The 27,366-nt window shown below is 42.8% G+C and overlaps 1 protein-coding gene across 2 annotated transcripts in view; it reads left to right on the plus strand.

Moving 5' to 3' along the window:
- Positions 1–25,775, plus strand: part of Cd38 (CD38 molecule) — a 41,312-nt gene extending 15,537 nt beyond the window's left edge. Inside the window, exons 2-8 of one of the 2 annotated variants that reach the window (XM_021211280.2) lie at positions 14,230–14,359; positions 15,318–15,453; positions 17,438–17,523; positions 20,119–20,192; positions 21,516–21,608; positions 21,927–22,013; positions 24,254–25,775. In XM_021211280.2, coding sequence (XP_021066939.1) covers positions 14,230–14,359; positions 15,318–15,453; positions 17,438–17,523; positions 20,119–20,192; positions 21,516–21,608; positions 21,927–22,013; positions 24,254–24,317 — 670 coding nt within the window. In that variant the 3' untranslated portion in view covers positions 24,318–25,775. The remainder of the gene's footprint in view (positions 1–14,229; positions 14,360–15,317; positions 15,454–17,437; positions 17,524–20,118; positions 20,193–21,515; positions 21,609–21,926; positions 22,014–24,253) is intronic. The other variant, XM_029545269.1, reaches the window with a different exon arrangement.
- Positions 25,776–27,366: the final 1,591 nt, after the last annotated feature.

The following is a 27,366-nucleotide window of genomic DNA, read 5'->3' on the forward strand; positions in this document are numbered from 1 at the left end:
TCTCTCTCTCTCTCCTCTCTCTCTCTCTCTCTCTCTCCCTCTCTCTCTCATTATGACTATCAACCAAATATTACGAAGTAATTTCTGTCTTTGGCACTTCATATGGCATTCATAGTAAAGCTGATCGCCTTGGTTCCTGGGAGGAAGCCGAATTACCCATCAGTGTATGGAAGTTGGTAAATACTCTTTCAATGACAGAGGCAGAAAACAGTTAGTAGAAATTTAAAGTCACAAGGGGATACCGAGGCTTAGGTAAGGACAGTGGATTGTATTTGGAAACTGCTTTCTTGCTGTAGCCTTTTTTTTTTTTTTCAAAGGCATTCTGGACTCGAGGGGTCTGAACAGATTGGTTCACAGCTGAGAACCATGTACTTGGTATTTGCCAAGTTAACTTTTCCTTATTCTTCATATACCAAGGGGTTCTTCTCCACCCTCATTTCCCCAACCTCAAGCAGTATCTTTTGTCAATCTCTTAAAGGTAAGAAAGTTACATAATGAACACTTAAAGCACGGTGAGATGTCCCTGAATGCTAGGAGCATCTCTTTTTGTTCAATAATACAATAGAGAGAAATCACAGCTTGCTTTCTGTGTTTAAAGAAGTAGCCAGTTACAGACAAATGGTTACAAAAATACCTCGCTTCTCCGCTTTTCTCAGAGAGTAATCTTGCCCTTTGTTTCTCTCACAGCTTTCTAGAAGTATTTCCTGCACAAGGCAGCATTTGATCTTGCTTTCAACGTCTTTTCTCACTTCCCTATTCCTCCACACTTAACAGTGGTTGCTCCGATGAGCACAGCTGGGTCTCTCTCACTTTCACAGTCAACTGACCCACAGTTGATACATTTACTGTCCTCTAGATTCACACCCAGGGACATTTGCGGTGCTTTCATATTTGCAATATTTCCTAAGCAATGTTTAAGATAAAGTGTGTGTGTGTGTGTGTGTGTGTGTGTGTGCGCGCGCGCGCGCGTGCATGCATGTTTGTGTCTGTATGGCCAGAAAACAACACTGGTTGTCTTTCTCTCTTGCTCTCCATTTTATTGTGAGGCAAGGACTCTCACTGAACCTGGGATTTTGGCTAGACTGGCCGGCCGCTGAGGGCTGCGGAACCCTCATCTCTGCTCCTCACTTGCAGCTGTGCCTAACTTTTACGTCAGTGCTGAGAGGATTTGAACTCAGGTCCTCAAGCTGACAGCATGTACTTTACCCATTGAGCCACCTCCTCAGCCTCCGTCTCTCTTTTTACATCAGCCCAGCCATATGGAATGTGGAAATGCTTCAATGACTTCATATAAAGTCGATCATCTATAAAGATGGGTTTTAGCAGTGTAAAATTTTTTCAAGCTGAAATATAATTATACCACATTCTTTCCTTTCCTCCTTTCAATCACTACCATGATCTTCCTCTAATATTCCTCCCCAATTGACCGCCTCTTCGGATGAATTCACCACTCCCTTGAATGAGCCCCCTAATTGATTAAGTGGTCATTACTGAAATAATTTAGTCCCAAGGCACACTAAATGTACTCAATGTACTCAACAGGTATGTATGGAGAGAGAGAGAGAGAGAGAGAGAGAGAGAGAGAGAGAGAGAATTCTGTGAATATCTTATTTCCAAATAAGAATAGAATACCATCAGAGATAGTGGGGTAAGGTTTGAACATCTTGGTGAGGACACAGCTCAACTCACCACACTGGGTATGCCAATTAAATGGCTTGGAGCTATATTCAATAAAGACTCAAAAAAAGACTTTCAGTGAGAGATGTATAATATCTATATAATGAGATACCCAGAGGTGAGGTGACTCCAAGGTCAGCTTAGCAGCTCAGTGAGAGTCGGCCTCTTTCACCTCCTGGGATATCTTTTATCCTCAAGCCTTTGACAAAAACAAAAACAAAAACAAAAACAAAAAAAAATTGCTGCAGCAGTTCCTAACCACTGTCTGTTCACATAATCACATCTCCAGTAAAAACGATCAGGGAGACTGACGTTCATCTTGGGACCCCTCTCATCCCATAACAATGTCTTTACAAGAATCCTTTCTTCACTGTTCTGCCTTCTCCTTAAATTTTGTTAGCCGGAAGTGGCCTTCATGGCTAACCCAAGGCGTAAGGAGGTGGTTCAAGATCGGTTTGATATTCTGAGATCTTCAGTGGAGACATGCTATCCAGACAGAGAAGAGGGGTGAAGGACATCTGTTTGGTTAGGGACGACTGTGCCTGGCCCGTCACATGTGGACAACAACACTGAAATGTACTCTCCACACCTGCAGGATCCAGTCTCCTTGCACAATCTCTCTGAGTGCTCTTTGGAATGGTGGCACTGACTTCTGGCTTCATTTCCCTGATCCTTTAGGCCAACTGATCATCTTTTATGCATTCACTGGTCATGGTGGTGGAGAGGGACTGTAAGAACCTTGGAGAGTGGGGTGGGACTTGGGAGGTGGGCGTGAATGTTTCCTATTGGCTCCCTTTGAGATGTTGGTGATGCTCTGATTGCATGGGGAAGGGCTCCTGGTGCTGCATTGTGTGACTGACTGCCCAGGTTAACTCCTCTCAGTTAGGTGCTGTGGTTATGTGTTCCAGAGCAGGTTCAGAGACAGGGAAGGAGCAGCTCTGCTCCTGCTGTCTCAGATCTCTGAGTTTTGCGGGTGTGAGCACACTCCACCTCACCAGTTCTTGCCCTTCAGTTGCACATATCCATACCACAGCCGAGGAGAGTAGAGTTCAGGGTTCACTGAGGTTTGCTGGTCAAAAGCTTAGCTCTAGTTCAGTGAGAGACCCTGTCTCAAAGGAATAAAGTACAGAGTGACAGAGTGGGACATCTCTGAGTATGTACAAAAGTGCATTCATCAGCACACAGGTATGGGTATACACTTCACACACCCATATGCCACACTTGCACATGCACACACACATGCATACCTAATTTATTTTAAAAGTTGGTTTCTTTTTATTACTAAGTCAACTGTAGCTGTATATGATAATTTGTTTATCCATTTACTGGTTGATGGACATTTGGCTTATATTCACATTTTGAATATGATGAATGAAGGTGCTCTGGACATTAATGTGTAAATTAATATATGGTCATATAGTTTCATTTGGAAAGGCAGGGGTGTATCCAGAAATAAAGAACTGGACTAAATGGCAGATGGATGCCTATCTTTTGGAGAATCCACAGAACTGTTTTGAATGGTGCTGGGGATAATTTTAAAGGATATAGTATTAAAGAATAATTTTTTGGAAGGGGTAGACATGGTTTGAGTATATTACCCAAGCGCTTGTTCTCAAAGCTTAGCCCTCATCGTGGTGACGTAAGTGATTGGAAAACCTTTAGGAGACAGGGCCCAGTGGAAAAGGATAAGGTCATTAGGATACTACTCATAGAAGAGTACCCATCTCCTGCCAAGGCTTAGTTCCTGAAATGAAGTTATAGAAAGCACAAGACTTGGGCTGGGATGTAGCTGTGTCGGTAGAATGCTTGCCTAATATGTGCTAAGCTGAGGGTTGATCGTTAGCACCATTAAACTTGATGTGGTGGAATCCCAGCATTTGGGAGGCTGAGACAAGAGAAACAGAAGTTCAAAATTGTCCTCAGCTGCATGATACGTTCACGGCCAGCCTGGGCTACAGGAAAGCCTGCCTCAAAAGCAAGAACAAGGAGGAGAGAGACTCTTTCTGGACTCATTTCTCAGGATGTGATCGCTTCCACACAGAACAGATCGAGTCATATTGTACTGGTGGAATATAAGTGTGTTCTGTAAATTTGCATTTGTGACATTGGGAAATTTTAAGAGAAAATAATAAATAGGTTTTAGAGAATACAGGAGTTTGAAGAGATTACAAATGACTGTCACAGAATGGCTAAACCTAAAACTTTTGATGCTTCTAGTTTATACTTCTGGGAAATTTTCCAACCAAATTTAGGGCTGATAAGGAAGCTTGGTTATTATCCTAAGGGAAAACATGCTAAATGTTGAACTAGCCAAGACAAATGAGGGTATGGACGATGGATTTGGACCTGCTGCTTTCTTCATTGCATATTTATACTATATTTAAGTGAAGGCAGTGTTCTCCCAAGTGAATTCTCAAGATACCGTATTTGACACAAATGGAAGAAAAGCAGATCCTCCCTACCCGTGCCATTACATGTGGAAGTATGCAGACCTTGGCACAACTTCCTTCCCAATACTTCAGAGGTCTTGTCTCAGTCTTTCTCTTCCTTGGGGAATCAGGAGGATCTGTCACTGTCAATGTGACATGCTGTGTTCACTTAGCATTTCTCACAACCCTTCCTTTTGCTTTGTGCTGGTGTCCATGTCTCATCTTCCAGTACTTCTAATGAGCTCATCACCATCTCTTCTTTGTCCTTGTCACGAGCCCATTCTGTTACTTCCTTTGGTCAAGTCCCTGTTCAAAATGGAACCCATGGTCAAGGAGACTTCTGCTGGAAGCTCTCTTCCAGTTGGTGGCCTAGTCAAGCTTCTAGTTATGGACTCTATAATTTCTCTAACACCATATATTCACATATACTCAGTCCACTAGAAATCCACAATGAACTCAGAATCTATCCCCTTTTCTTATTTTTTTCTTTCTCCCCTCTGCCTCCTTCCTCTCCTTTCTTCCCTTCTCCTCCTCTTCCTATTTCTTCTTCTCTTTGCTCCTCCTTCCTCTTCCCTCCTCCTCCTCCTCTCACCCCCTCCATCCTCCCCTTCTTCCTTCTTCTCCCTTCTCCTTCCTCTCTTTCTTCATTTTTCAAGACAGGGTTTCTCTGTGTAGCCCTGGCTGTCCCAGAACTTGCTCTGTAGACGAGGCACACCTTATGGGAAAAGGTGTACACCACCATTCTTGGCTACTTTTTTCCTATCTTGACTTACATCTTCCCTTCCTCCTCCATGGCTCAGAGTCAGATCTTTTTGTCAGGAGTACTGATCTACCTGCTTTTGTCCCAACTTCCTTCAGAGTACAGCCTGCAAAGAAGGGCATTCTGATATTTCTTACTTCCTGTGCACAAAGTGTTCTGTTGCTCCTAATGCCACAATAGATAAAAGTCCATGGTGAAGGTCAAATTTGCCTTTCTTTCTTTGCGTCCATCATCTCCTTCTTGCTTGCTTTGTTCCAGCCAAATGGTTTCTTGTTAACACATCAGATGCTAGGGCCTTCTATCCAGAACGTGACTCCATTGGAAGTTACTGCTCTAAGGCTCTGTCTCCCCTCAGCTCTTTGCTCAATGTCATCTAATGTCTCCACCTTATAGAATGTTAAATACCATTTGCTGTCCACCCCTAAAGTCTTATCCTAGCCATTTCTCCCTATTTTCACACAAAATTGTAATGTTCTAGTATGTTCCACAACTTTCATAGTTTTTTTCCTTTTTCTCAGTTTTACCCTCTGTACCTAGCACATGGCAGAATTTAACTAAGTGTTTTTCTTTTTCTTTTTAAAAAATTTTTTATTAGTTATTTTATTTATTTATGTTTTAAATGTTATCCCCCTTCCTGGTTTCCCCTCTGCAAACCACCTACCCCACCTCTCCCTCCTGTTTCTGTGAGGGTACTCCCAACCCACCCACCCACTCCTACCTCACTCCCCTAGTATTCCCCTTTGCTGGACTTTTACAGTACCAAGGGCATCCCCTCCCATTGATGCCAGATAAGGCCTTCCTCTGCTACACATGCAGCTGGAGCCCTGGGCCCCCCCAGGTCTACTCTTTGGTTGGTGGTTTAGTCTCTGGGGGATCTGGTTGACTGATATTGTTGTTCTTCGTATGGGGTTGCAAACCCCTCGGCTCCTTTAGTCCTTCCCCTAACTCCTCCATTGGGGACCCCGTGCTCAGTCCGATAGTTGGCTGCAAGCATCTGCATCTGTATTGGGAAGGCTCTGACAGAGCCTCTCAGGAGACAACTATGTCAGGCTCCTGTCAGCAAGCTCTTTTGGCATCAGCAATAGTGTCTGTGTTTGGTGACTGTATATGGGGTGGGTCCCCAGGTCGGGCAGTCTCTGGGTGGCCTTTCCTTCAGTCTCTGCTCCACTCTTTGTCCCTGTTTTTCCTTTAGACAGGGGCAATTCTGGGTTAAAGTTTTTGAGAAGGGTAGGTGGCCCCATCCCTCAACCAGGGGCCATGCCTACTAGCCTCTTGATATGGTCTCTACAGGTTCTCTCTCCCCTTTGTTGGATATTTCAGCTAAGGTCTTCCCTTTCAGGTCCTGGGAGCCTCTTGCTTTCCTTGGTGTCTGGGACTTTCTGTTGATTACCCCTAGTTCCCCATCTCCCACTTCTACACACCTTTGTTCAATTTCCTGATCCTCTGTACATCTCCCCAGTCTCCTCCCATACCTGATCCTGCCCCCCACTTTCCCCTCTCTTACTAAGCGTTTTTCAAATTTGTGATTTAGCTGTTTCTAGGGACACCTTCAACCTCAAGAATTTTCTTATATAAAGACCCTGCTTAGAAAATCCTCATCGCTTCTTTCCATCTTACCGATCACCCATTTCTCCCACAAGGTGGCAGTCTCTACTTTAAATACAGACTATAGTGGCCTCAAATTCAAGACTCAAGCTGATCCTACAGAGACATCTTGACCTGGAGGACCACCTAGCTGGAAAGTTCATAGACTGTGCATCCCTACCTCTTAAGAGCCAGATGTGTTGAAGGAATGGTAAAGTTTTGGGTGTAGAAGCTTTCCACAGGAGTGGCACATTATAAAGGTAGAAATGTGGTTCTTATGGGAGTGGCGACAGTGACATTCTGATACCCAGTGAAGTCTGTCAGTATTAAAAACTGTGTTTACAGACCCAGAAAGACATACATAGTATGTACTGACTTATAAGTGGATATATAGCTGTCAAATAAAGGATAATCGTGCTACAATACACAAAGCTAGAGAGGCTAAGTAACAAGGAGGGCTCAAGGGGTGATTCGTGAATCTCCCTGGAAAGGAGAAATAGAATAGATATCAAAGGTGAGCTGGAGATGGGTAGGTATGGGAACAGGACTAGGTCAGGGAGAAGATGAAGGGAGAGAGAACCGGGAGAGACAACTGAAATTGGGGTGCATTTGTGGGGTGAGATAGAAACCTAGTACAATGGAAACCCCCAGGAATCAACAAGAGTAACCCTAGCTAAGACTTCTAATAAAGGAAGATGTGGAACCTGAACCAACCATCTCCTGTAACCGGGCAAGACTTCCAGTGGAGGGACTGAAGCACCAATCCAGCCTTCGACCTACAATCATTGCCTACAAGATGTGTTGGGTAGAGACGGCACAGAAATTGTGGAAGTGGCCAACCAATGACTGGTCTAGCTTCAGACCTATGCCATGAGAGGAAACCCTGCCCTGACTCTGCCTGGAGGGTCAGGACCCAAAGACTGGATGGCCCAGAGACTTAGACATAACCAGGAAAAAAAAGCAATAAATGCTGTTCTATGATATTCTGCTATACTTGTATGAAGAAGAGAGAGGCTCCATCCAGTAAGTAGCTGATGGAAACAGATGCAGAGACTCACAGCCTAACATTAGGCAGAACTCAGGGAATCCTGTAGAAGAGGGGGAGGGAGACGGTAAGAGTCCGAGGGGACAAGGACACCACAAGAAAACTAACAGAATCAACTAACCTGGGCTGGTAGGAGCTCACAGAGACTGAACCAGTGATCGGGGAGCCTGCATGGGTCTAACCTAGGCCCTTCGCATATAGTTATGGTTGTATAGCCTGCTCTTCTTGTGGGATTCCTGGGAGCATAGCTTGTCTCTGACTTTTTTTTGCCTGTTTTGGGGACCCTTTTCCTCCCAGTGGGTCACCTCATCCAGCCTTAATTTGAGGGGAGGTCCTTAGTCTTATTGTAGCTTGTTATGCCATGTTTAGTTGATGTCTCTGGGAGGTCTGCTCTCTTCTGAAGGGAAATGGAGGAGGAATGGAAGAGAGAGGTGGGAAGGCCTGGGAGAAGGGGAGGAAGGGGATGTAATATATGAGAGAAAATTTAATAATAATAATAATAATAATAATAATAATAATAATAACTGGATTTAACAATCATATATATGTTTCCCCTCAGCACAATACCTTACCTTTTCCTTCCCTGCTGATATTATTCTAGCATCTAGGCATGACTGTTCAGTTCTAATCTTGAACATCTCCTGAGACCTAGAATCATGTTTTTGGTTTTTTTTTTTTTTTTTTTTGGTTTTTTTTTTAGTTTGGGTTTTTTGTTGTTGTTTGTTTTTTGTTTGTTTGTTTGTTTGTTTTTGTTCTAGAAGCGACTCTATTAGAAACTTAGGTGCACAGTTTGGATTTTCCTGTAGGGGGCAACATTGTCTAGCAAAGACAACAACATCTGGCCTGCAAGGCAATTCTGGAGCTGGCTAATTGACCTTGGACAAGGCTAAGCTGCTCTGAGCTTCTTTACTTCTAAGAGACATATAGAGTCCTCCCCACTGGCTGGTGTGAGCTTTTGATGTAAGCATAAGTCATTGGTATCTTGGGCAGTGCTCGGCTCACAGGAACATTATGGCACCGTCACAACTGTCCGACCTTTCTTCTGTTGCTACTTTCTGCCTTTGCTCACCTGGAGTCCACCAACCCTGAATAACTCAGAGGAAAGGGAAGGCATGAGAGGTAGTGAGTGATTTGTAGTGGTGGGAACAGATCAAGTGAAGCTCTGTTGGCAGGAGCAGAGGAGTAGAAAAGAGGATGCGCGTATTGACCTCCAGTCCTGACATGTGGGCTAACTTACTCTATACCAAAACTGTGGGACTCCATTTTGGAAAACAATGAAAAAAAAAAAAAAAACTTCCCCCAGACTAAGATTCTTCTTCACCAGGAGAAGCTGTGTTTCAGCAAGTCAAGAGGCTGATAGGGGCAGCTGGTGAACCTTCTTCTGTCCAGTGTACATACTCATGAAGGCATCTCAATTGCCATGGGCCTTTGGATTCTTTTGTATCCCAAGATTGTTCATTAATGTCTAGACCAGCATTTCTCAACTTGTCTCAATCCCTTTGCAGGGGAACAACCCTTTCACAGGGGTTGCATATCAGATGTCCCGCATATTAGATATTTATATTATGATTCATATTAATAGCAAAATTACAGTTATGAAGTACCAACAAAATTATTCTATGGTTGGGGGTCACCATAACATGAGAAACTGTGTAGGGAAGCATTAGGGTCGCAGCACTTGGAAGGCTGAGAACCACTGCTTTAGACCTTAACCCCGGACCACTGGGAACATCCTATAATTGAGTGGGTTGGATTTGTTGCTCTCTGTAAGAAGGAAACATTCACAGCAAAGGTTCGTGGAGGGGGGAATAGCCTTGGTTTTAACAGTTAAGGGAAGATTCAAGGAAGCTGGTTTTATTTGTACAGTGTCATGGAATCGACAGGAGGAGTCTAATTCTCTGATATGGAATCTTGATAAATTTTTCTCTACCGGGCTGGCACATGATGAAGGCCTAGGTTTGGATAGTTAAGATGCAGCAATCACTTCAATCAGCCAGGTTCAAGGATGGATTCACCTTCATGTCTTCTTTTTTTTAATTTTGATTTTTTGATTTTTTGTTTTTTGGGATTTGTATTCAAATTGCAATCTACCATTGCTTTATCTGATGCTGGTGTTGTGTCAAACTGCTTGTGGTGAATGGAAGAGACTTCAGATGAGGTTTGCGTGTGAGGTCACGTTGTTTATGCTCTCTGAATTCAGAGCTGTTTTTCCTTCATCTCCCGGCATCTCCACAAAAAAAAAAAAAAAAAAAAACCTGTCCATGTCTTGTCCTGGGGTGGAGGAGCTAAGGCAACTAGCCTGCTCCCAGTTGGCTCACTCTGGAGACAGAAGAAAAGAAAGAACCCTGTAACTGTCTCAGCCTCCTTATTATCTGGATGCTAGGGACCAAACAAAACCTTCTTTCTTTAGGCACTTAACAGGATGCCCTTGAGTATTATACTTTTACCATCAGTTCCAGAAAAAAATATATTCAAAATCTGTAAAGTGTGACTTTCAGAAAATTCAAACAAAGTGAAGAATTCTGGGAAAAGGAAATGGAATCTTTTTCTTCTGGCAACACAAAGAATCAGATGATCTTACCTTCTGTTCTGATCTAAAAAGTATGCACCTTATGCAGGGAAGAAAGGGGAACTCAGGGACCTTAGTAGAGTGCACCATCTGTTTTTCATTTTGTTTGAGATCTTTCATTTCCATTCTCCTTGACCTTGCTGGCAATGTCTGGGCCTGGCATCCCTCTGTGGTTTGTGTGTGACTTAACAAGGACGTATTTTAAAGCTGGAGAAGAAAAGTTCATTGTAAAAGGTCCGTAGGCCTCCTTCCTTACCGTATTTCACATCCTTGGGCTTCAGGATGAGGGATGGACACTGAGGACAGAAATGGTTTATTTGATAGCATCTTGGACATGTAAGACTTATGGCAATCCCTCCCCCCCCCTGGAAAATATGCAACAAAGGAATGAACAGCCTACATGCTCATTGATTGATTGATGGTCAGACAAAGCGATATTGTTATACAGTGAAATATTGTTCAGCCTTCAAAAGGGAGGAGATTTGATACGAAGTATGTGGTGGTTCGAATGGGAATGTCCCCCATAGGCTCAAATATGTGAATTTTTGGTTTCCAGTTTATTCCCAGATTTAGGAATGACTGGGAAGTGTGGCCTTACTGGAGGCATGTCCCTGGGAGTGGGCTTTAATGTTTCAAAAGTCCATGTCAGACTCAGATTTCCCCCTCCCCCTGCCTGCTGCTTGCAGATTAGAATGTACATTCTTACATACTGCTCCAGTGTGATGCTCCCTGTCCTCCGAGACGCTCCCTCTGAAACCCTAAGTGAGCCCCCAATTAAAAGCTTTCTTCTATCAGCTGCTTTGGTCATGATGTAACCTGATCATAGCAGTAGTGAGCCTAATTAAGATGTAATATGGCTGGGAACATCATGCTAAGTAAAATTAGCCATCTACAAAGATTCCATGCTTGTGAGATGCCTATCAGATTGAAGGAAATAGAAAGAACTGTGGTAGTCAGGGACTGGGTAGAGGAAGGGTCGGGTATTAATACTAATGAGTTACAAAACATCATGACTATTTATTTAACTGTACACTTAAACAGAGTCAAGATGGGACAGAAGGTGTATCTCAGTGGTAGAGCACCTGCCTAGCATATGTGATACTGTGTTTCATTCCTAGTACTAGAAAAACAAAACAAAACAAAACTATCCAGTATTGTTAGGTGTCTTAGTCCCAAAACTCATAAATTCTGTTATTATAACCAAAGTGGAGTTTGTATCTTGATGAGTGCAAACTAAAAACATACACAGCTGAGAAATAAGATCAGAGAAAGATTTTCTGCAAGCAGCAGGTTCAAGAAGAAAAGATAGTACACACTTTTGGGGCATGCTTAGGTAAAAATTGTGAAGCATATGTTTGCAGGATTACAGTGGTAGATGAGAACATTTTGGGGGATACTCAACTTGAATCATAAAGATGGAAACCAGTAACACGTGGCATGCTCGACTTTCTTTTAAAAAAAAAGTTTTAGCTGGAAAAAGGAAAAGATACTTTAAATGTCTTACTGTAGAAGTTTGTCTCTAAAAGTTGAGTCTTAACATTATTTTTATTTTGTTACAAGTTAAAAAAATTTCAAATACATAGAGAAATTTAAATAATATTAGAAAACAAAACAACAACGACAATAACAACAACAAATGAAAAAAACCAAAACATTATTTCCTGGAGCAGCCAGGAAAAAGACACCTAAGTGCCCAGAGCTACTACCCTGAATGAATATGTGAAGGACAGAGGGGAAAGAAGGAGGAGAGAAAGCACTCAGTGGAAAGATAGAAGAGAGGAGGGTGGAGCTGATGGATCATGCCCTGCAGAGAGAGGTGGAACTGGATAGCAGTTAGAAACAGGCAGACATGACGAGCCTGTGCAGCCACGTGGAGCCATGGTGATGTCTGAGTCCAGACTGCTGCAAAGGGCCATGTCTGCTTCTGTGGCACTGTCCCAGCCAGAGTCTGTGCTGATGTCTGCGGCCAGAGTAAACACCGAAGACCATGAGGATGTCGCTGGTCTGGGCTGCCACTTAAGGCCGTGTTGATGTCCAAGCGCTATACAAGGCTGGCTCTGCCCCTTGCCCGGGCACCATGGGAGAGCTGGCCCTGTGCCCCTCACCAGCTGCAGCACTCAGAAGAGCATCCCCACATCTCCTCTCCTGGGCAGCACAGTACAACTGGTCCGGGTAATGAGAGCAAGGGTGAGTGGTCAGAGGGCATGTGAGCAGGAGAGCTGGACCTGTCCCTTGCTTGGTTAAGGAACATCCACCCCATCTGTGAACTGCTGAAGCAAATGAAGAAACTGGTCCTGCAGATCCAGATCTGTGGGGGTCTCCATGACACAGGGCGACAAGAGGATAACTGAGAGGAGTCCCAGTGAGGGTCCAATATTGACGCTGTGACAGAAGCTAGAGGCTTTGGGAAAGACCAATCAATGAATGACTTATTGCAATGAACATTTGCAAGTAAAGATGTGTGGACAAAAGTGTATACTGTGGTATATGCCATGACACATGGCAACTTCCGCAGCAAGATTTTTTTTTTTAAGTTCATTTTAATTTTCATTCTCTTTTGGGTGGGGAAAGGCTGCAGGACTGGAGGGTAAGATGGGTGAGTTTGGGGTGCATGGTGTGAAATTCACAAAGGACCAATAAAATTTTTTTAAAAATTAATTTAAAAAACAGTACTTATAATGTATGCAAGATGGTTTTGTTATTCTCTGCAAATTACCAACTCTTCCAAGTCATGTTCAACAGTACTACTCCAGTCTCTTCTCCTGAACAGACAACCCTCCTCCAGTGGGTATCTTGAATCTGTATTACTTCTTGTGCTGGAATATAAGACCTAAGAGAAGTACAGAAATAATTTGTGAAGGACGTGAGTTTCAGAGCTTAAATAAGAGTTCGCTGATGAAAAGGTCTGCTGTGCGGTAGGGTCTCAGGGCAGGATAACTGCTCTTTCCCACCACACTCTTTCCGAAGTGGAAAATGTCCTCTCTTTCTTCCATCTTCTTCTGTCTTAAGTCCTGCAGATGCTCCAAAGGGGAAAAGTAGAGATGTTTATGATGGTTGGGATTTAGAACAGAGAGTTCTTGAGAAGGTCACTGCATTAATTACCAGAATGAAAACATAAACCCTGGAAGCCAGGGAGCCGCCAAACGTCTATTTTCTCAATTGCCTGTGATGGTACCCTATAAATTTTGATTGACACTAAAGTACATGATGTCATCACTTTTTCTTTTTATGTATGGAAAGAGAGGGCACTAATGGTTTCCTGGCATCGTTTTCAAAGGCAGGTGCTGGTGAACTTAAGCTTCTCTATCTAGACTTTGGAAAGAAATGCCATTGAACCTTTCACATTTTCATCTGTATCCACTGATTCTCAACCGGAACCAGGGTCAGAACTGCCTGGGGTGGAGGTGTGGGTGGGGGTTACGAATGCTGACTGATGAGCCCACCCTACATTACCAAGCCCACCTGCAGTGACCCTACGTACGTAGTTTTAATCGACACAGAGTAATTGGACATATGTATGAGCACAACGACACCTTTGGTCTATGTATACACTGTATAGTGAACAGAGTGACTCAGGCGTTCATGACTTCTATGTGTTGGGAACATTCAGTCCTCTCTACTAGCTATTTTGAAACATAGCCCTTACTGGGGGCACTAAAGAACCTTAAGGGCTTTTATACAAGGTGTAGTATGAGACAGATAGTGCTGGGTGTGTTCATATTTTCCTCTTAATGTTATTAAATGCTTGGGTAATTTTAATCTCACCGAGTCTCAGCCTCAGGTAATTTCCATCTCACAGGGATGTTTTACACAGCTGATAGGATGTTGTCAAGAACTGACTGCCCCCTGGGTACATGATTTCAGATGAAGGGTATTTCTTGTTGCTATCTGTGTTCCAAAAATATTTTCAAGAATTTTTCAATGTCTTTCTCTTTTTCTTTTATTTATTTTTATTTTATGAGTTCCTAAGATTTATATTTATTTTACATGTAGAGTTGTTTTGCCTGTATCTATGTTCATGCACCATGTATGTGCAGTGACTGTGGAAGCCAGATGGAGGTGTTAGCTCTGGAAACTGAACACACAGTTGGGAGCCACCGTGAGCCATCTCTCCAGACTCTTCCAAAATATTTTAAAAATCCATTTTCCATCTTTCATCTTTCAGAGATCAGGACTGCCGGGAGCTACTGAGCACATTCAAAGGAGCATTCGTTTCCAAGCACCCTTGCAATATCACAAGAGAGGACTACGCACCACTTGTTAAATTGGTCACTCAGACCATACCATGTAACAAGGTAACGAGGGCGAGTAATTCCTTTCAAAACTGAGAATGAAAGTCAGAGGGAAGACATCTGAGGACCAATGGTAGGCTGCAGACAGAAAGGAGGCCTCGGCATCGGCATCGGCATCATTTGATATGGTTGCTGGGGTCGTATTGGTGGTGGTGGGGCTTTGGAGAACTGGTGTGCCATCACAGTTTAGGATATCTGGGGAAGGAAAGTAAGAGAGAGGTGGGGACACAGAGGAAAGACAGAATCTAACATCAATTCCATCCACACGAACAAGAGTAACCCAAATTTTTGTAATTATGGAACTTTCCCCTGACTTCTGCTAATAATAAAGGACTAAACCGCAACACAAGGCGAAGTTCCATTTGAAGAGCGATTTTTCTTACATCTTAGCTCTTCAGAGCTGTCCTGTGGAGGAGCAAACCAGGTAAAGAGACTTTAAAGTGACCAGCTGGAATGTAAATAGAAGGAGACATGGAGTCAGAGAAACCCAGTGTTCAGTTCTTTGAGTATACTCGAAAGGTCTACCACAAGTTACAACTCTTACAAAGTCTGTGTTTAAAACAAAATTTCACATGTCTGAAACTAAGTGAGGCCCCCAAACCCACTCACAGTAATCAGTTCTCATCTTGTGGTTAGTGAGCTGGAGATCTCTGGGGCTGTTTCTCCGGGAGCCTCAGTACAGTGCTCTGAACAGAGGAGGTCTGTGGTAGACAATAACAAAATTTACTTTTTCTTAGTGCCTGCTATTTATTCTGATGATTTCTATTTTTTTATTTATAAAAGGTGTGTTTTTGTATGTGTGTATGTATATATGCATGTATGTATGTATATATTATGTATTATAGTGCTGGGGATAGAACCTAGAGCCTCGTGTGTTAGCACTCAACCTACTGCTGACCCACATCTCTAACCCTTAGATTTATTTTTGGACCTACTAAATTGTGGTTTGGTTCTTTCTCAGACTCTCTTTTGGAGCAAATCCAAACACCTGGCCCATCAGTATACTTGGGTCCAGGGAAAGATGTTCACCCTGGAGGACACCCTGCTGGGCTACATTGCTGATGATCTCAGGTGGTGTGGAGATCCTAGTACTTCCGGTAAGGATCTGAACCCCCTGGGATGGCTCAGGGTGATGGGAAGGGAGCTTTGAGCTGGGCAAGGAAACTTGAAAGGTCAATAGGCATATACTCTAATGCCATCAGTGACCTTAGTGACAAGCTGGGCTCTAACAAAACAAAACAAAAAAATCACTGCCCTCTTGAAATATCAGCTTTGGGGGCTAGGGTTGATCTCTGAGGGACAGGTACACATGTAGGGGAAACATCACCATAAGAGGGAAAAAGCCAAGGTCATTTATTACTCCTTTTTGTGATCGCTGATCTAGTCCCATCTCCCAATCTCCTGAGAAAGTCTTTAATCCATTCATGGGGGTAAATTCCCTCATGAGCCCAACTCCATTTAGAGGTCCCATCAGCAAAACACATTGCAACAGAGAATTAGGCTTAATGTGACCATTGGTGAGGCACACTGTATGAAGCCGAAGGGCTGCTTTATAAGGCTGTGGAGGCAAGACATCCCCAAATCCAGTTTCTCCCTCGCTTTCCCTCTCTACATCCTTCCTGTTCTCCCCTTTCCTGCCTCTTCCACTTTCCTCTTTTCCCTCCTCCCTCTCCACTTCCTCTTTCTCTTCTGCACTTTTGACAAATCTCCTTCTTAACCTTTATATGTATGGATTTGTACACACACACACATAAACACGTTATATATTCTTGAACATAACTCTAAGTCATTCTTTTAAAAAAATTTAAGTTAAAACTATATTTTATATGTACAGTGTAATGTTGGATATAAATAGACATCGTGAACTGATTGTTATATGTGACATATTAACATGGACAACTTTGGGTACCATCTTAAGGTGATCTCTTTCTTTTCCCTTCATAGCCAGTGACCATCTATTTGCCTAGAGAGCCATTTGTGCATCTCCCCTCACACTGCCTTAGTCTAACACAGCCACACCCTCTCCTTCCTGCTGGGAATGCTATAAGGTTTTACTGGTCACTCTTTACCCTCCTTGGTCAGTCTCCATCTGACATCTGAGTTTTTCTCAGAGTGAAAATGGGATGATGTCGATCCCCCTCTAAAACCTAACCATCTCTCTTTTGACTCTAGGCTAATGGTCTAAAGAGCTGACCTCTGGGTTTCAGATGCCTCATCTTCTCATTCCCTTCTCTATCCCCTCTTCTGATCAAAGCTCATCAGGGCTCTTAGCCTTTGCGCGTGCTGTATGCACAAGGTGCCCTTCTCTTTAGAGTCTGACTGAAGACAGTGATTCTTCTTCAGAGCAAATTTCAAGCAATTTTTTTCTGGTAATAGGGCACAACCAAAATTAATCTGTCTCTGATTATTTGACTTCACTACATCACATGTCCTATGAGAACAGGGCTGCCACCTGATTCAACCCTCTATCTCCAGAACCTAATCTTCAATATATATATATATATATATATATATATATATATATATATATATATATATGCAAGTAACCTTGAGAACAGTGTCATAGAAACCATGTATATACTCTATACTTTGCACCACACTAAGGGCTGAACCTGTTTTGGTAGGGTTGACTATAGAAAGCCTGAGATCACCTGAGCCCCCAGATTTATGGAGGTTGGGAAGGAAACTCTCCATAAGAGAGAATTGCCAGGAATCAGAGGACTATCTGGAGAAAGCGTCTTCTTCCCGAAAAGGCCTGGCCTTCTCCCTCAGTGTTCCTGGACTCCAGGGGAGTGACAGGGCCCAGTGTCTTTAGGGTGCACTTTTGTTGCCATTTCCCAGAATGGTGAGTCAAAACCCATCACAGTGTTCCTGTCTGGGATCTGGATGGGGAGGTAAGGAGTTGGATGGAATTCAGGGGACACTTAGTTAAATTGGGTTGAGCTGTGTCCATTCTCCAGCCTCTGTCTTGGCACAGATGCTGTTGGAAAGCGCTCCTACGGGGATTGGACAGCCAAGAATGGAGCCCAAAGGTCCATTTCCTTTTCCACTTAACTCTTTTCTATAAACAATGTGTTTTAGATATGAACTATGTCTCTTGCCCACATTGGAGTGAAAACTGTCCCAACAACCCTATTTCTGTGTTCTGGAAAGTGGTTTCCCAAAAGGTAAGTCCCAAATAGTTAAATTCTAGAGTTTTGACTGAAGATACTGTTCAGTCCATGACTGGTTGACTTCTGGCCCTTTTAGGGGGTACAGATCATTTTAGATGTGAAAGTGTGAAGGGAAAACACGCCAGAAGATTTTCCTGCACAACTTCAGACCACCCAAGAAGGCTTGGGAGCTCAGGGGAAGAATCCTCACCCAGTGAGGGGGTAACACTCATTGGCTGTGTCTACCAGGATGCTAGGCTTAGTCCTGGGACCCAGGTATTGACTTGATTTCTGGAACAGTCTTAATAATTGGCATTTGCAGATCACTCGATGTGTGTCCAACTCTTTGCAAGAGCTAAGAACTCTAGCCTCACAACAACCATATGAAACACCATCAATATCATGCCTACTTTTAAAAAAATCTTTTAAAAAATGTACATACCCACCGGGTGTGGTGGCACACGCCTTTAATCCCAGCACTCAGGAGGCAGAGGCAGGCGGAAATCTGAGTTCACAGCCAGCCTGGTCTACAAAGTGAGTTCCAGGACAGCCAGGGCTACACAGAGAAACCCTATCTCGCAAAACCTTAAAAAAATTTTTTTTTAACTTACCTTTATTTTATATGCATTGTTGTTTTGCCTGCGTGTATGTCTATGTGAGAGTGTCAGATCTTGGAGTTACAAACATTTATGAACTGCCATATGGGTACTAGGATTTGAATCCAGGACTTCTGGAAGATCTGTCAGTGCCCTTAACTGCTGAACCATCTTTCCAACCCCCAAAACCAATTTCCTTAGACATTCTGATCAGTTTCCTCATTTCATCTTCACCAAATGGAAATTAACATATACCTAGTCTAGATAGCGATTGATGCATTCAAATAAAATATCACTATGGTGTCAAGTAATGGAACCCGCCCACACAACAACTGTTTGTTGGAGACTTATTGCATGTTTTAAAAACTCAAAGACACTGTATATTTTTGCTTGCTCGCTTTTACAGAGAATGTTTTCCATTTGTATTATCACTATGGGATATGTTTTACAGCCGCATCATCTCTGAAACCCTCTACAGCAGTTCATGTTTTATATAAAGTAAATGCTTCCTTGTATCGCATCTCAGCCTTGGTACTGAGGCTACAATGGTGAGGGTGACTGAAGGCACCCTGGCTTCTGAGACACTGTGCACCTGCACCTTGTTCTAGGATCTCTTTGAGGAAGACAAATGAACTAGTACCTCTTTTCGACAAATAAGGATGGTTCTTCTTACAGGTTTGAATTCCCAGATGACCTTGTTGCTAAGTTGTGTGACCTTGAGGATCCAGGACTCTTCTGGGTCAATGCTTAATGATTAATCATAAGGATTAGGACTAGGTCCCTCTGTGGCTACACAAGCACCACTGGACTTCATAATTAAGCTCTGAATCTATCTGTAGTGTAGAAGTCACCTGCAGAATGAAGTCCAGGTTCCCCCAACACAGTACATGGCCATCTATGAACTGATTATTCAGTATTGACTGCAATTTTCCTCACAAACTACTGTTCTCCTAAACCAAGGGCCCCTTCCAGTCATAGCTTCACCAGTGCAGTCCTGCCTGCTCTTTGGGACATGGGTTCTCTTCGCTGTACAGCACTTTCTTGGTCTTTCCTAGCGTCCAGTGCAGAGTGTCTCCCTTTCTCCTGCCATCCTTTTTATCCCTGGAAGTTTACTGAGTAAAACATACCCGTGTCATGCACTAGGTTTAAAGCACTGAAAGTTCTAGAAGCACATGGGAATCCAGGCTCTTTGTTCTCACAAAGCTCTTCATACTGATGGCTAGAACTGTTCAACCCGCCATAACAATGAAATGTTGTTAGGTAATGTGCACAGATGTCGTGGAAGGAGACCCAAGTCCCAGAGGTCTGTCTCCAAAGGAAGCTGAACAGTATTCTGTTCACATGGTGACCACCAGTGTTTAACAGACCTCCCAGCTGAAAGTTGGTTGCAAGAAGAAATAAAACTCCTTGTTCAACCATGTTCATTTATTCAAGCACCCCGCTCTGTGTCTTCCTAGAACCTCAGGATCACTGCCTCTTACCTGGGCTTCCCATTCCATCTCCCTAACCCCTGAATTGTCCACCTTACTTCTGCCAAATAAGATGTAGCATCTACATGATACCAAGTGAGTGCTTTCATTCATGCAGATTGCCATGGCTGCATCAAGAACTCATACAAAGTAAATTCCTCCAATGGCTTACACTTTTGGATAGATTCACCATTCTTGTACTAGAACTATGGAGGCTATTCTCTCTCCCTCTCTAGTTAGTACTAAGTACTCTTTGGATGGAATTGCTGAAGAATAACGATGAACTTCCTTTTCCTCATCCTCCTCCTTCTCCTTTTCCTCCTCTTCCTCCTGCTCTTCCTCATCCTCTTCATCTTCTTCCTTTTCTTCTTGCCTTTGGTTTTTGACAGGGTTTCTCTGTATAACTTTGGCTGTCCTGGACATCACTCTGTAGACCAGGCTGACGCCAAACTAGCAGAGATCCAACTGCCTGCCTTTGCCTCCCAAGTGCTGGAATCAAAGGTATGTGTCACCACCCAGTCTAGTTGATGGACTTCTTTTTTAAGTTTGCAGAAGATGCCTGTGGTGTGGTCCAAGTGATGCTCAACGGGTCCCTCAGTGAGCCATTTTACAAAAACAGGTACCCATTTCCTTTCTTTGTACACAGGTTAATTATCACTGTTACCATAGTCTCCTATTGGACATGGCATTCCTAGAAAGAATGTGCTTTCCATGTTTCATATCAGTCCTGAAGTGCTGAGCTTTGAAAAGGGTAAAGCTTATGTATTCTCTTCTTTCTGGGTCAATGTTTGGTCTGGTTCATCTAAGATCCTCCAAAGTTCCTAAAGGCCATTGCAGGTTCCCAGTCATTGCCCTTGACTTTTTGAGGTCTCACATAATTTTCTCAGCTCTCTCCCCACTGCATTCTGCGCTCTCACTTCATCGATACTGTCTACCCCGCTTCCACCTTTCTCCCTGTTAGCGTTCTCGCTATGGCTCTCTCCTCTGTGAAGAGTGGGAATCCCACGTCAGCAGTAGAAGTATCATTGGAACATCAGAAACCATGCTGGGCTCTGCTCCTCCTCCTCTTCTGGAAGTGTTGCCAGCAAAGCCCTGTAGTGATATAATGGTGAGGACATCAGGGGTCCTTACATATACTATATGTGATGTGACCTTGTGCGGGCGTCTAGCCTCTGTGAATATCTGTATACATCAGAGATATTTTGAGGATGCATAGAACGAAACTGTGACCAATGCTGCACTCCACACCTATTGAAAACTCCCTAGTACATATTAACTTTTTTTTCTTTTTTATTTAATCCTCAGGGCTGAGTTGGCCCACAATCAAGCCTTCCTTCTTTGGCCTCCTTCTCATCTTAGTTTCTGTCATAACCGTGGTCTTGTTCTCTAATCTTTCTCTGACGATAGTGCTTCTAAAAATGAGAGCACATATTAATTTTCTCCAGGCACTGTAGGTACCCTCAATTAATTATTCCTTTCTTCTGCTTTAGTATTTAATATTATAAAGCCACATTAACCCTTTTGCCTTATTCTGGGCTTTTTTTTTCCCCCTGTGGGCTTTGTGTGAAAGTGATGGTGTTCAAAAATCTCACCCTCTGATGTTGGAGAACCAAGTCCTTGCCTCAGGATGGGTAGCTGTCCACACTAACAAGAAAGGATCTAGAAAGATGTTGTTGAATGGACGTTCTCTGTTTCCAACTAGCTCCCTGGTAATGCTTCTTTTTGAACAGCAAGTATTTTTTAATGCATCAATCAGCATCGATGTATAGTTAAAACCCTTATCTTGAAAATCTCATAATCAAGAGTCACGTTGAAAGAGGAGCAGTGGGAAGCAAGGGAGGTTCTGTTCAATGGTGTCCAGCAGGCTGGATTCTAACAGGAAGTGTGGATACACTGTACTTTGGCTTGAGGTCAGTGATGTTATTTACCTCTTCTGTTTCAGCACCTTTGGAAGTGTGGAAGTCTTTAATTTGGACCCAAATAAGGTTCATAAGTTACAGGCCTGGGTGATGCACAACATTGAAGAAGCTTCCAGGTATGTTATTGCTTAGTAGCAGAGTGATAGTCTATGAATCAGCCTGCAGAAGGAATCCAAGGTCACAGGAACACACTGGGAACAGACTGGCTTAGCAAATGAATGGGGCTTACACACATGGCCCTCCTTATAGTCTCTAAATCCTGTCTCCACAAAGGACAGTGACTGCTTCACACCTTGGCTCCTAGTGACCAGAGAAGCCCCCCCGGAGGGGGAAGTCTGCCTTACCTCTCCTCAGCGCTGCTTCAAGAGGCAGTAAGAGAGACTCAGAGAGTGTATGAAATAAGCTATTACTTTTGATTTTTTTTTCTTCCCTAGTAACTCATGTTCAAGCTCCTCCATAAATGAGCTGAAGATGATTGTGCAGAAAAGGAATATCGCATTTGCCTGCCAGGATAACTACGGGTAATTGATTTCTTGGGATCAAAAGATCTGTGTGTGGCGCCGAGAGAGCTTTAGGAATCCTCTCAGGCCTTGGTGGTGCTCTCACTGGTGTGACACATGATGGTCTCTGCCCTGCCACCAAACCTACCTTGTTTCCCTAGCCAATGGCCTAAATCTGGCTGACTGCCCTCCTTTCGTTCCCTTCCTCCTTGCCTTCCAGCCCTAAGTGATGGCTTGACTTAGAAGCTGACTGACCCCCAGAGTACACATCTCTTTCTTACTTTACTGCTGTATTTCAGGGGAGCAGAAATGTGTTTTGCCAGGGCCTTTCTTCCGAGTTTTAAAATCCCTTAACTGGCTATAAATTTACATGTGAAATCTCCTTAGATTCAGATGTAAGTACCTAATATTTGGCAAATTTCCACATGAGAGTCTAACAAGATTTATCGTTCTAGATTAAAAGCAAAACTGATGTAAATAAATTCTTGAAGAAAATTTGCCATTAACCTATGGTCAGGTATATTGTCTTTAAAGTCACCTTTAACTTTAAAATGTTAAGACCCTCTTGTCTTAGTCAGGATTTCTATTCCTGCATAAACATCATGACCAAGAAGCAAGTTGGGGAGGAAAGGGTTTATTTGGCTTACATTTCCATACTGCTGTTGATCACCAAGGATGTAGGACTGGAACTCAAGCAGGTCAGAAAACAGGAGCTGATGCAGAAGCCATGGAGGGAGGGATGTTCTTTACTGGCTTGCCTCCACTGGCTTACTCAGTCTGCTCTCTTATAGAACCCTAGACTACCAGCCCAGAGATGGCATCACCCACAAGGGGCCCTCCCCCTTTGATCACTAATTGAGAAAATGCCTTACAGCTGGATTTCATGGAGGCACTTCCCCAACTGAAGCTCCTTTCTCTGTGATAACTCCAGCTGTGTCAAGTTGACACAAAGCTAGCCAGTACACCTCTCATAGTTTTTAACTATGTTGTGGCCAATGATACAGGCAGGGACATCTTCCTCTACAGAGAAGCACTTTTGGAGCTTTTCCCATAAGGAATAGCTTCCACCAAGACTAAAGCAGAGAGAAAAGGCTTTATGTACAAGCTAAAGAGAGGGAATATATATTTTTTAATCTCTTCATGTCACCTACCACCAAAGACAGGCTTAAAAGATGGATGGTTCATTTCTCAGATGACCCAAACTTCCCTCCAATCAGCTCTCTGTTCTTTGACAACTTCCAAAAAATGAAACAAACAAACAAACAAAACAAAACAAAAAACAAAACCAACAAAAATCCAAAACTGTCAACGTGCATCAGTTAAGTGCAAAAACAAAAGAAAAGATCAACGATAAGAGCAACTCTGTAGGCAGCTGGCTAGGCTAATTCACTCACAGATATTTTGCAGGAAGACTAGGTGAGGGTTGAGGAATGTAGAGCCTGTGGTTTTGTTAGCTCACATTTATGAAAATGGCAGTCTTTTTAAACTACAAGTTAGATACTTACTGAAAGCTTGCTTTGTGTAAGGGGAGCGTGGTCCTCTCGCAGTGGCGTCCAAACCTCTTGAGAAAGGTCCCTGAGTTCTTTGCTGTCAAATGCTCTCACCCCGAGGTCACCGGGAAGCTTCAGATCTGCGGAAAGAAGAATACTCAGGGGGGGAACTGTGTGGGCCTGGTCCCGGTGGCCATATCTTCTGTCTTCTGGGCATCATCTGTCATATACTTGTGACACATCTGAGCCAGTTGTTTGTTTGGACCTCCACATACCACTGGTGTACACTCTCCCCGGTATTTATTTCTATGGTCTTACAAGTGAACTGCAACTAACCTGGCACATGCTTTCAAGTCATTTACTCCTGGGTCAGGCCTTTCTCAGTGTTGTCTCTGATTCAGACATGTGTGGATGCTCAGTGGTTGATCTTTGGTTGCTATGAAGTGTCTTCCTTCATTGACGAGTTGGACCTTAGTAACATCATTTGGTCTCTTTCCTCTTAAAATTTTTGTCACATTTTTATTTATTTATTTATTTATTTATTTATTTATTTACTATATGTGTATGTGTGTGCACATGTGTGCACATACCATAGCCTTCGTGTGGACATCTAAGGACCTACTTGTAGGAGTCAGTGCTTCGTTCGACCACATGAACTCTGGGGATCAAACTCTCAGGTGGTTGTGCACAGCAATGAGCACCTTTGCCCGGTGACCCATCTTGCCAGTCTTCATCCCATCCCTGACTTCCTTTCTTGCTTCTCTCCCGCAGGCCTGCCAGGTTTCTTCAGTGTGTGAAGAACCCTGAGCACCCATTGTGTAGACTTAATATGTGAAGGATCTGGATCTTAGATCACCGGGAGCGTGGACTGAGATGAAGGGGCTCAGAAGCAACACTAGTGGGAAGCTGAAACTGTCAGGGAGAGGCCTCCACTACAATGTTAACACCAGAGATGGAAGAACTTCCCAAAATATTATGACAAAATTACATGACCAACTTAATACTCACTGTGTACTACCAACATTCAAGAAAAATTACTCCATAAACCAGAGTTAAACTTCTATATTGTTATATTAGTCTAACTGTCTCAAGTGGTGCTTTTATATTTATATATTGCTTACATCCTTTTATCCCTCTCTTTTAATGATCTCTCTCTCTCTCTCTCTCTCTCTCTCTCTCTCTCTCTCTCTCTCTGGCTCTGAGAATCAAACCTGAGAATTTTCATACATGGTGGATAAGCCTATATACCACTGAGCTAAATCCTCACCACAGCTGATAACATCATTTTTACTGAAAAGTGACCAATCAAACTTCCCATTGGACAAAGAAAGTCAAATGTCAAGTTTATCAAAATGAGTGACCTTATTTTTTTTAATTTTTTTTTTCATTCTTCCCACAGATATTCACATGGAAAACCTGAGGTCATAGAGTCATTATAGGGAAGGTGCTCTGTGGAAACTACCCACGTGCTCTGTGCTTTAATCTTTAAGCCAACATGTCCCTGATAACTTTGAGTGTTATTTTCCTTTTTTTTTTTTTTAAACAGGAGAAAATGGAGTTTAGAGGGATAATTGATTGTCCTAAAGTCACATTCTTAGGATCATGGTTACATCTGGAATTAAATCAGTTCTTTCAAGGTCCACAACATAGGATAGTTTTTTTTTCTTTTCTGAGCTTTTATTGCCAAATTGATAGTAGCCTGTGTTGTCATCTAGCAAATACTATTGTATTAAATTGAATATAATAGAATCTGAAATGTGATCTCTGTGGGAGATCTCAAAACTAATTACTTGCACCCTCTTTCTCTTCCACCTCATTCTTGGTGCCTTTTATAGCTAGTCAAGTATTAACATATATTTGTTGCGAATATTGGCAATTTATGGTTTCTATTCTTTTTTTTCTTAGATCAGTCTTGCTCAGAATCACTAATTTTGTTATGTTGTTGATGTTGTTGCTATTGTTATTGTTGTTGTTATTGTTATCTTTTTCAAAGCTCCAATCTTTTGCTTTCTTCATTTATTTATTTAATTGAGCTTTTGTCTTTATTTTTAGAAACATAGAAATTTCTTCTAGCTATCTGGGATATCTTCATTCAATTTTTGGAGGCAAATGCTTAGACCACTGATATTTCAGCCTGTTTTCTACACATGTATTTTAGGATTCTAGGTTTCTCCCTGAGTCCTGCTTTTGCTGTAACACTGAATTTTTGTATGCCTTTACTGGTTAGTTACTGTGATGGTTTGTATAAGCTTGGCCCAGGGAGTGGCAGGATTAGAAGGTGTGGCTTTGTTGGAGTAGGTGTGTCACTGTAGGTGTGGTCTTAAGACCCTCACCCTAGCTGCCTGGAAGCCACTATTCCACTAACAGCCTTCAAATGAAAACATAAAACTCTCAGCTCTGCCTGCACCATGTCTACCTGCATGCTGCCATGCTCCCACCTTGATGATAATGCATGCTCCCACCTTGATGATAATGGACTGAACCTCTGAACCTGTAAGCCAGCCCCAATTTGTTGTCCTTTATAAGTCTTGCCTTGGTCATGGTGTCTGTTCACAGCAGTAAGACCCTAACTAAGACAGTTACCATTCTGTTCAAAATAATTCCTGATTTTATTGTTATTTAGAAATGTGATATTTACTTTTCAACATCTGGAGAATTGTTTAGGTTTTTTCAATGTCTTTTGTATGTATTAATAAACTAAATTGAGACAGCTCCAAAGAATTTGCTTGGTTTATTGAAAATAGCATAAACGTTGGAGCCAGGTGCTTCTGTGTTCATGTTTTGACACCACTTTGTGATTTTGAACAATATATCTGATTTCTAAACTTTTTAAAAGCTACAGAAAGACGTTACCTTGCTCCCTTACAGTATGTTGAGGTCTGCGGATGGTTCAGTCCATTAAATGCTTACTTTGTAAGTATGAGGGCTTGAATTCAATTCCCCCAAACCATGTGACGGTTAGGAGACAGAAGCAGGTGAACCTCTGTGGGTTTGAAGCCAGCCTGACCCAGGACAACCAGGGCCACATAGAAAGATGCTATCTCCCCCACTACACACACCTCAAATAAAACATTAAAAACCAAAAAAACTAGGTGAGTGGCGCACCACTGGAACCTCAGGGATGAAGAAGCAGAGGCAGGTTCCCTACACCCTTCCTCACCCCCAGGCTAACTGATAAGCCCAGGCCTCAGAGAAAGACTGTTTCAAAAATCGAGGTGGAAGGTATCTAACAAATGACAGCTGAGTATGCTCCGTAGCCTTCCTGAGCATGTGCACACATAGGGATCTGCACTTGCCTCCCCCCCTCTCAAATATGGTGTTACTGTTGTGGTAAAAATTGTTAACCTGTCACAAAACCTTGACAAGTTGGGGGTTGCATTAGTTAGAATATATATTCAAAAAGAGTGGGTGGTACACCACTGGATTCTCAGTAATAAAGAAGCAGAGGCAGGTTTCCCACTCCCTGTATGGGGGAGTAAGAAATGTGTGTGTGTGTGTGTGTGTGTGTGTGTGTGTGTGTGTGTCTACCAACAGAAGGTCCAAGACTCCAGTAGTTGCTCAGTCCATGAGGCTGGATATCTCAGCTGGTCTTCAGTATATGCCAGAATCCCAAAGAAGCAGGCTCCAGTGTCAATGGAAAAAATGGACTTGCTAACAAGAAAGAGAGCAAACAAGCAAAGAGAGAGCACGCTTTCTTCTTCAATGGTCTTTATATAGGCTGCCAACAGAAGGAGCAGCCCAGATTGAAGGTGGACCTTCCCACTCAGAGATCCAGATTAGAAGTGGGTCTTCTTCATAAAATTGCAAAGCTTCTGTAAGGCAAAAGACACAGTCCACAAGACAAAAAGGCCACCAACAGTTTGGGAAAGGATTTTTACCAATCC

The sequence above is a fragment of the Mus pahari genome, chromosome 13 (genome assembly GCF_900095145.1).
Source record: "Mus pahari chromosome 13, PAHARI_EIJ_v1.1, whole genome shotgun sequence".
NCBI classification, from domain to species: Eukaryota; Metazoa; Chordata; class Mammalia; order Rodentia; family Muridae; genus Mus; species Mus pahari.